The 10,233-nt window shown below is 29.7% G+C and overlaps 1 protein-coding gene across 1 annotated transcript; it reads left to right on the top strand.

Annotated features, from left to right (window-relative positions):
• Positions 1-6,616: 6,616 nt before the first annotated feature.
• Positions 6,617-8,864, top strand: LOC137821002 (uncharacterized). Its single transcript, XM_068625388.1, has 8 exons — positions 6,617-6,722; positions 6,852-7,031; positions 7,098-7,181; positions 7,302-7,416; positions 7,823-7,903; positions 8,079-8,206; positions 8,319-8,401; positions 8,635-8,864. Exons 1-8 carry the CDS (start codon positions 6,676-6,678, stop codon positions 8,640-8,642), a joined length of 726 nt encoding a protein of 241 aa, XP_068481489.1. The 5' UTR covers positions 6,617-6,675; the 3' UTR covers positions 8,643-8,864.
• The last annotated feature ends 1,369 nt before the right edge of the window (positions 8,865-10,233 follow it).

The following is a 10,233-nucleotide window of genomic DNA, read 5'->3' on the forward strand; positions in this document are numbered from 1 at the left end:
ACTGTTGAAGCTTTTAAACAATTTTGTTTTACCTCTGATCTGTATAACATCAAATTAATAGAAAAAAAAAGAATTTTAGTGTTTTGTTTAAAACCGTTAAAAGAATAAGGGATCAAACATTTTTTAAGAGAGATAAAAATGAAATTGAGTCTGTTTTATATGGTACCCATTTTGGAAATCTTATGCAAACTTTTAATCAAGACAAACTTGTTTAAGTTAATAAAATATTCAATTAATGTCAACTCATTAATTAATTAATTGAATACTTAAAAATATAATAATTATAATTTTCTAACAAACAAAAATTTAGTAATAAAAAATATGTGAGTGAGCCTATATCATCATAACACTTTGCATTTTGCCCTATAAAACAAGGGGGGCTTGAGGTGTGGTTGGAATTGAGTTTGAAAAACTTTAGCCAGAGATCTGAAATTTACAAAGGTTAACTTTTCCACTCTTTGGTCTAATTAAGCTCTTCCATCTTTTTTTTGTAGCTATTGACTTTGATTTTGTTACACAGATCAAGTCTCATTTTCGAATCTAAATTTACTTTGCTTTCCTCAACAAGGAAGGGCTCGTATGCAATACTTCTCCCTACTTTTATTTTCATTCACATGATTTTTTTATTTTATTTTTTATTTTGTTGATTTTGAAGGATTGGATCAAACTTATACTCGTAGCTTTCCCCTTGCCATCAATTTTATTTTTCCCCTCTTTTATTTGTCTTTTTTTTTTTTACAGGATTGAAAGCGGCACATCAGAGTTTTAAGCAAGAAATTCTTATTTTGAAGGTAAATTACACTCTACTGTGAAAAAATTATATCAATTTTACTTGAGCATAATTCAAGAAAAGCATCTTGTTGCATGCCATGACGATTAAACACATAAATAGAAGTTTTGTACTTTGTTTCCATGTGTGTTTTCATTAGATCTGATTTTCCCCTTTCGTACTGAAACTTCACTGTATATATGAGAAAAGGGCAATTCAACTAATGTGATTCTCAATCTATAAAGTTTTTTTTTTTCCTTAAAATTAGATTTTCCTTGCATTGACCGATTGTCCCAAAACTCATGTTTATTATCAACTCATGAAATGAAGAAAGTAACGTCTTATTAAAAGAAAAATAATAATCAAGAGTTATATTTCTAGATAGAACATTGAACCTAAAAAAATATATTTTTTTTTAAAATGAACAATTTTAAAATTATATTAGCCAAATCACAATTATAAACAAGTGTCTCTCAATTTGTCATTGTCAAATTAACATTTTTCATAAAATGGTAATATGTTGATAACTAGAAAGAGAAATAATTTTTGTTGAAATAAAATAATTTAAAATTACATTGACGATGGGAAATTAATGTCTTTCAATTAACAGTTGTCAAATTAATATTTTTCATGTGCTGATATGTTGACAACCTTGCATTAAATTACAAATAAAAAAATAAATAATTTTTTGTTAAATAATTTTAAAATCTCATTAATCAAATTACAATTATAATCATTATAATTTAGTGTCTTTCAATGTACAATTGTCAAACTAATTTTTATTTTTTTTTATATTATAAAGAGTGTTAATATGTTGAAGCCTCCCCACCGATACAACATTTACCAAATTAATTAACATTTTCCATGTGATAAAAGTAGTCAATGTGGACCAAGCATCCATTATATACAGTGGATTTGGATCAAATGTTACTTTTAAAACGGTAGAAGTTAAATATATGTATCAGTTTATTTATTCGGAGACGTATAGAAATGCGTGGTAAAACCAATAACTTATGCTACATAGTTTATTTTATTAACTTATAGTTTCATCAATATAAAAGTGTTTAATAAGATATTTTAAATAATTTGTTTTTTAAAAAATAGTTTATAAGTTACAGATTACTTTAGTTAGCTTATATTTATAACTTGTTTAATTTTTTAATTATTGTTTCTTATATTTTAATTAATGTTTTATTATCTTTAATTTTTTTAATTTTTTTACTTAATATTATATAAACATAATTAATTATTATACTATTTTTAGTATTTATTAAGTTGTATTTTAATTTGTATATAGTTTAAATAAAAAAATATTCAACATTACAAAATTGAAAACCAATATTCTATTATGTGAAGATATATGAAAATTACACACAACATAAAAGAGGATTTTTTTTTAAAACACTGTTTAGTTTATTTAATATTTTATTTTAAAATTTATGTAATTATTCTATTAAAAAATAATTTTGAAATAGAAAAAAATTATAAATTATTATTTTAAAAACAAAAAAAAAAAATTCAAAAACCAAAACATTTAAATAATATTTTCGTCTTACAAATTCTTACTCACTTTTAAATAAGGGTTAAAGTAAAGAAAAATATTTAAAACTACCAAGAGACACATAATTTAAGTATTATCAATGCGGTTAATAGAATGTAATTGTCCTAATTTCTATAATAATTTTTGTGTGCAAAAAAGACCATGAGATTAAAGTTAAAATGACATGCAAATTACCAAAAGCTTCCCTCGATTAAGTCAGTCCAGTTGTGGTCCAAACTTTATTGTCTCTTCTGGTAGAAGCCCTTTTTTACAAGTTTTATTTACAACAAAAAAGAAATTTACTGTGTTATTTTTGTTATTTATTTATCATTTGACTGAATCTGTTTCATATCACAAATGGATGGTGTACAGAACATGGATAGGGACTTTGAGTCAGATAACCTTGACATGTTCATTGACTGGAACGACGACGAATTTCAACCAACATTTTTACAGACAGACACTCCTGGTCTCACTGGTTTGGAAGATGCAAATTTAATAGAACAGTTTAATTCTCAATTTGACCTGCCTCCTCTTCCCTCCACTTCAGTATGCACTAAGCTCCTCTCATTCTCAATTTTACCTTTTAAGTTCATTTCATAAATCTAAATCTAACCATATATGTAAATTCTTCTGAAAATTAACATTCAGGGAATGTTTAGTTTAAGAAAGAAACTAAAAGGAAAAATTAAAGCTGAAAGAAAAGGAAAGAAAGAAAAAAGAGACGGGTTTAATGTTGACCAATAGAAGAAAGAAGGAAACAAAACAAAGTTTTCTTTTTTTTCTTGCATGGAGTAAAAGAATATGAAAATAAGTACTCATAGTAATAATTAGCTCCGCATGTTTTTTCATGCTTTCTAGTCAATAATACTAGGAAAAGAAGGTACTGATTTTACTCATTTTTGTTTACTTTCGTATCTGTTGTACTATGTTTGTTTAGTTCCAAACGATGGTTGAAACTACGGAACCTACGTCTTGGTCTCACGAGGGATCCTCAAGCGCGGCGGCGGCGGCGCTCACTTTTGTGCCCAATCCGCTCCCTCCGTTACCAAACACCCCACTTCTTCAGGCAACACCAATAAGCAACCCTCTGTCATCTGCGGTAAATTAACAATTTTTATTGCTGTAAAACACCAACCCAAACAAACACAATTGTTACATCTTTGTATCTGAAAATGTTTATTATGGACACATGCCACTTTGGATGAGTAATCTTACTTTCTTTAATGTATAATTTAATTAGGATGAGTTAATGATTGATGGAGCTGTTCCGTCTCGTGAAAGCCAAGAAGTGACCCTATCGGGTTACTTAAACGAACTCGCTGACTTACAAAACGTGAATTCGGTCGCGTAAGTTTTTCATGTTATTTTATGAATTATGCATTTTTAATATATCTCACCGATCATAACCAGTATTAAAATGTTGATATACAATTTTTTTTACTGCTAATCTTGAGTGCATGCTTATTCTTCATTCCTATATGTTTTGTAGGCATCAAGCTATTCATTTTGCGCAAAACCCAATTAATCAAGTCTCGGTGCCAAACAGAATCGAAAATAACATTATTAACCAATCATCCTCTTATCCGGCTCTGGTCCACCCAAACCCAAACCCCGTGAGTATAATTGTTAAAAAAAACATGTCACACAACTGAGGTTGCACTTCGTATACTCCGAAGGCTGTTTTTTGTGGACCTTAATTGACCATATTTTTTGTCAATATCTGGACTTGTATGGAGGTACAGGCAAGGCCAGGGAATGAATCAGGTTATTCAAGAGGGCAACTTGCCCCACCACAAAGACCCGAGTTGTTTCCTCTTCACAATCATATCAGTAACTCCACTGTTGTTTGGAATTATAGGTGCGTTTTCTACTTCTACTTAATTACACTTAACCAGTTATGCATTTAGAAATTATAAACCAACAAAAATGGCATGTCTCACATGGACCCTACCTCTCTGTCAGTGTCAGACTCAAAATTCTGTATCTTTCCAATTTTTGAAACTTAAAATTAAATACATTTGCATGTGCTCATAATAACGTTCATTTGAATATAAATTTTAAAATTAATGTTTTGAGGAGTGGATTTAAAATGATTTGTATAGAAAGTGTGAAGAAAGTGAAGTTGTTTGGATTAAAGTAAATAGAGTATAAAAATGTGGAAAAGTTTATGAAAATCTGTGAAATTATATTTTTTAATTGATAAAAATATAAATTTATTTTTATATTTAAAAATTATTAAAAGTTAATTGAATTGATTTATTTATAAATTAAATAATATTATTATTTTTATCTTTATTTTTTTTAATTAATATAATTATTATATAAATTTATTTTTTTATTATTAAAAAATATATTTATTATTATTTATATTTATAATTTACAATAGATAATATGATTAATTATATTACTTTATAAAAATAATTTTTTATAATTTTAATTATACTTGAATTATAATCCTATTTTAAATAAAAAAACAATAATAATTTAAATTTATAATAAAAAAAACCTAAATAATTAATTATATATAGTACTTTCTTTTTAATTCTCTCATAATTTACTTTAAAGTTTTTAACCAATAATCAACCTTCTTATCTGTAATTTTTTGTCTTTTAGTATCTTATTTTTCGTAATTTTCTTTTGACCGAGTAAATATCCTTCTTTCCTCCCTAGAAACAAGCGAGACCAAACAAAAATAAAATATTCTTTCACATAGTAAAAAACAAAAATTTAAGAACAGTTTTTTTAAAAAAAATTACATTATAATAAAGTAGTACTTTTTTAATGTTAAATAGTTAAACTGTGTCAAAGTATCATTAACAAAAAAATACACCCATCTAAATTAAAAAATAAATTAAAATATTATTATTTTGAGTTGTGTGGATGTTTTTTATAATAATTCACTTTTTTCTACCTCCCAATAACAACTTTCAATTCTATTATTTTAATTATTTTTTATATTATTTAATTATAAATTTATTTTTTATTATATTTATTTTTTGAAACTGTAAGATTAAAATATATTTTTTCTTTTCATGATTGTGAATATAACTCTACTGTGTAAATTTTTAACCGTAGGCCATCATCGCACATAAACTCCTCTGCTCCTGATGCCTATGGTGCACAATACGCAGCCAACTTCACGCAGTATTATTCCATTCCTCTGCTGCTTCTTATATTATTTGATTAACTAGTCAACACAAAACAAAATGCATTCACTGCTTGTTTTTAGTATCAGGTCGCCCCAGTCATTCACAACAGTACATAATCAAGTTGGTAGCCATGCTTCTGAACTCCAGCAACTTGCTGTTTTACGATCTCAAAATTCTGTGAGGCCTGTGTACCCAACGTGGCCTAGGTACCTAGCTATTACTTCACTATATTTTTGGAATAAGCCTTTGCATGAAATTTACTATAGTGTTGTCGTGGAAAAACTAACCCTTTAAAGTATAAGCATAAAGTACCAAGTAAGTATGTGGTTGCCTTTTGTCTTATAGGTCGGAAGCGTACACAAATTTTCAGCCTGCTCTGACAAGAATGCCAACAAATCCTTTTCAACAAGGTTATAGACCTGTGCTTCCTGACCCTGCAGCTCCCTTTGGGTCCTCACTTGCTAACTATGCTCAAAACCCTATCCTACAAGCCACCAGAGGCTTTTCCTTTGCCTCCGGATCTTCACTGCATTCTACGTATGAAATATTTAGCCTCAAATTTCCTTTTTCTTTACTTGTTTAGGAAAAATTATCATTTAAGCTTTTATACAAAATAAAAAATATCAAACAGCCATAAAGTCAGAAAACTATAATTAACTTATATTTAATTTTACTTCTTGGAGATATCAAAAGACTATAAAAAGTAAAGCAATAAAAACTGATGTCTTTTTTTATATTGAGGAAGAATCAAAATACCCTTTCCAAAACTATCTATATGTGTTTAATTTTGTTAATTAAACAGCTGAATTACAAGTTTATATGGAATATATCTAGTTTATAATTCACTTATAAAGTCTTAAAATTATAAATGACACTTTAAGAAATAAACTCAATTTGATGTGCAGTATATATTTTCTTAAAATGTGAAAGTGTTGGTAGCTTTATTGAGGTAAATATCAAAATGTTCAACCAATAGATTAATAAAATTTAATATATACATTTAGTTGTTGAAGGAAATAACTTGGTCTGCTTTCTTTAAAATTAATTTGTTATACAAGAAATTTAAAGCAACTTTTAATTTTAAAAGTGGAGAAATATATCGATTTGTCAAATATAACATTATATTTATTTTGTTAATAAGATTCCCTTGTTGTAGGTATGGTCCATTGTTTGGAAATCAGGATCGGGGTCAGCACCCTTATCCCCAAGTGAGGATGCCAAATGCTCATGGACAACAAAGTAGTGCTTCTGTGCAACAGTGGTGAGCAAGCTTTATCAATAACCATTTTTACACTCTCGCCTAGGAGATGCAATGTCATTTATTTATTTTTTTTCCAAGCGGAACATTAATTTCTATATGATATGATAATTCATTAATTTTCTAATAAAGGTTGCAAATTAGTGAATACAATCAAAGGATGATGAATCCCAATCTACAAAGGCAGATAAACACAGTTGGTTCGCAGACACTTATTTCAGGGATTCTGGGCCACTCAAGTACAAGGACAACTGAAGTAACTAGTTCAAGAGTTCCCAACTCCAGGGAGGCTGAGATTGCACAAATTTTAAGGTATTGGATTTTTTAATTCTTCATTTGAAATTTATTCTATAATTTCATTTTCTCATGTTTATCCAGAATGCAACAAGAGGCCGCTCTTTCAACGAATGAAGTCCAAACCAGCCGCGACACAGGAAAACGTCTAGCAACTTCATCAACTGGGTAATTTACTTTAAGTTATCTATAATTTCTCTAAGAACAAGCAAAAAAGAAGTATATGTATCCTGAAAATACAAGTGTTTTACTTGACGTTCTATTTTATGTGGTTAAATGTGTGCATAGGATCCAAAACTCTGAAACGCTTCAAAGAATTTTAAATATGAATTCTGCACGGAGTGCTGGCTTGAATACTCGCTTCATTACCGAACAAATTAGCAACAGCATGCCAACTGAAAGGGTAAAAATATCCAAAATACTTCTGATCTTTCTGTTACTGACAATGATGATGAACATGTATAATCAGGACCGACTTATAAAAAAATCATAATTGGATCTTTTAGTACTTCTCCGACTTCTTAAGATGTTGCTTCTTATAAAAAAATTCTTCATCCTAATTCCAAGAAGTATTTTTATCAGTTTCAATATCTTTGATGGTAATGAGCTTATTTATTTGTTGTTGTGTGTGATATTGTAAGAAGATTTCATGTATAGTATTCTCCTCTAAGTTGCGCTTTTTCTAATGAAGTATTTTCCCCCAATGGGGATTCTCCATATATGTGTGCATGTGCATGGAGTTTTATTATTTCCCTGTAAAATTACCATTCTTGCAAACAACTAAACATGGAAATACTGTTGCATGACAGGTACCTTATGTACCACCACGTCGGGGTCGTCCTCCAAAACGTCGTGATCTAGAAGGACCGTCGTCTTCTCAACCTAGAAAGGTAAGCTTTTTTACTAAACCATCAAAGGACAAACAACTAAATATAACATCATCACATTATTCTCTAAAGCTAACCAAAGAAATTTCAAATAGATACCTGAAAGAATAACCTTGATTTTATGTATTAACCCAAAATTGAGATGATGAGGTTGTTCTGGTTGGTTTGTTTTGAGTAGTCGCAGAAGGCTTCGAGCCAAAATGCGAGAGGTGGGACGAGTGTTGCACCCCAAGGAGCGCTAAGGACTCCTGAGAGTATTATTCATAGAGATCAAAACGCCATCCCAAACCCCCTATCTGCTTCTAGGTACACTTGGCACCTCAAAAGCCAATTTCTCTGCTGCTATTTCTCAATATCTATCTCTCACAACTTTAGGGTGCAGAAGAAACTAATAAATTTTGTGGTTCTCAATTTTTAGTCACTTTCTAGAAACTGCTTATGACATGGAATTTGAGATGCAAGGTCGTCCCCTTGACCCCAAATTATTCAAACCACCGCCAGGTACTTACAATTCTCTAAGCCACATTCTTTTGTATCAAATACCAGTTGCTAATAAGCAGAACTTTATACTATGTTGCCAGCAATTACTTGTCTTGTTATTCAGCAATATTCTACTGAGTTACTGTGTTTTCGTCATTATTGAAAAAAATAATTTTATTAGAACCAATTTTTAATTCTTGAACAATATAAAAGGGCTTCAGAATTTATGATAATCGATGATTCTCTTCTTGCAGGGAACTGATGTGCCCTGCTGAAACGAAGTGTCATGTGCCGGGAATTCTCTTGCGGGTTCAATTGGAAGATATCATTTTCTATACTATTGTTCTGGCAATTCTCGAAGAATAGAAACAAATATTCTGGCCGTCAGTGATATTATTTGCATACATAAAAAAACTAAGGAAAACTGCATTGTGTAAAATATTATTGTGCCCAAATATATTTCTGGGACTTGTTTTGCCAGGAAGTGCTGGATAGCTTTATAATTGGCCTTTGGTAATGTGTTTTTTTAGGACAACAGGCAATCCAAACTAAATTAACGGTGACTTGGTTAAAGTTTAAAAATAAAGTGTTTCTTTGAAGTGATAAAAAATTGTTCCTTACAAAAACATAAATTAATTAGGTCTTATGTTACAATTAAAAAAACATTTTTCTTTTATTTTTTTTATCAACATAAAGAAATATATTATAAGATATATATTTAAGGTATTTTAATCCGTGTAAGAAAAATCTTAGATTATATTAAATGATACAAATACCAGAATTATAGAAAGATCTTAATATTAATTGTGCAGTCTTTTCTAATTATCAGTTGTTTTTCTTTATTGAGGAGAATAATTGAATGTTTTTTCTAATTATTAGTTGTTTCTAATCTTTATAAAGGTTAATAACTTTATTTTATCTTTGTGTGTTATGATTATAGTATTTAATTATTGATTCTTTTCCTCTTTAATTAAGTTAAACCTAGAATGAGTTTACTACTCGTATATATTCAGACTATTTGTTTTGAGTTGAATAACAATAAAAAACATATATTCTTTCTCATATCTTTAAACTTCTTTTTACTCTTTTCTATTCTCTTTTATTTATCTCAATTCTATTTCATAATAGGTTATTTTGTATATGTGTAATTGCATTGACTCTGCCAGCATAAACAACTCTGCACCTGTTGAGAAAGGTACTCTGTGTTGGAGGCATCATATGTGAATGTGAGTGGTATGTACACTGCTGATTTTCCAAGTTACCCTTACGTAACCATGTGACTTCAATGCCCGAGACTGCTTTGGATTTGAGCCACTTATGTTCATCGAAACCGACCAAGGTGAAGAAGCAGAAGTTTAATTCCACCCTGAGGTTATGCAAATCTAAATCCATTTAGTCAACCCCTGCACTTCCTTGCTTTGCAGCAGTTCTTCTCCCCTTGACCAGGATTCTACTGCCTCCATAACTTGGATCGCCACTCCAGTAGAGTGAGTTAGGTCACAATGGAGTATCTGAAACCTTCATTAGTTTTCCTTGTGTCCATTTAACTGCTGCAGAACTCTGCACAGACGACAAAAACAAGCACACTACTAGTTCCTAATACCTCTCCGAACCTCCCCTTGTTTTTATCTACTCCCCCCAGCCACCTTTGATTAGCCTATACTCCATATAATCCTCGTGGAACTAGGCATTTATTATTTCTCACCCATAGAACCACCAGAAAATATAGCTTCATGACAGACCAAACATAACTATCATTATTCAATATATAAACTTTCAATAATCAGATCATCCCCTATATGGCCTACACTCAATTGCATGTATTCACCTGCATAGTATTCAACGCAGAAGAC

Source organism: Phaseolus vulgaris, chromosome 9 (assembly GCF_000499845.2).
Source record: "Phaseolus vulgaris cultivar G19833 chromosome 9, P. vulgaris v2.0, whole genome shotgun sequence".
In the NCBI taxonomy this organism is placed as follows: domain Eukaryota; kingdom Viridiplantae; phylum Streptophyta; class Magnoliopsida; order Fabales; family Fabaceae; genus Phaseolus; species Phaseolus vulgaris.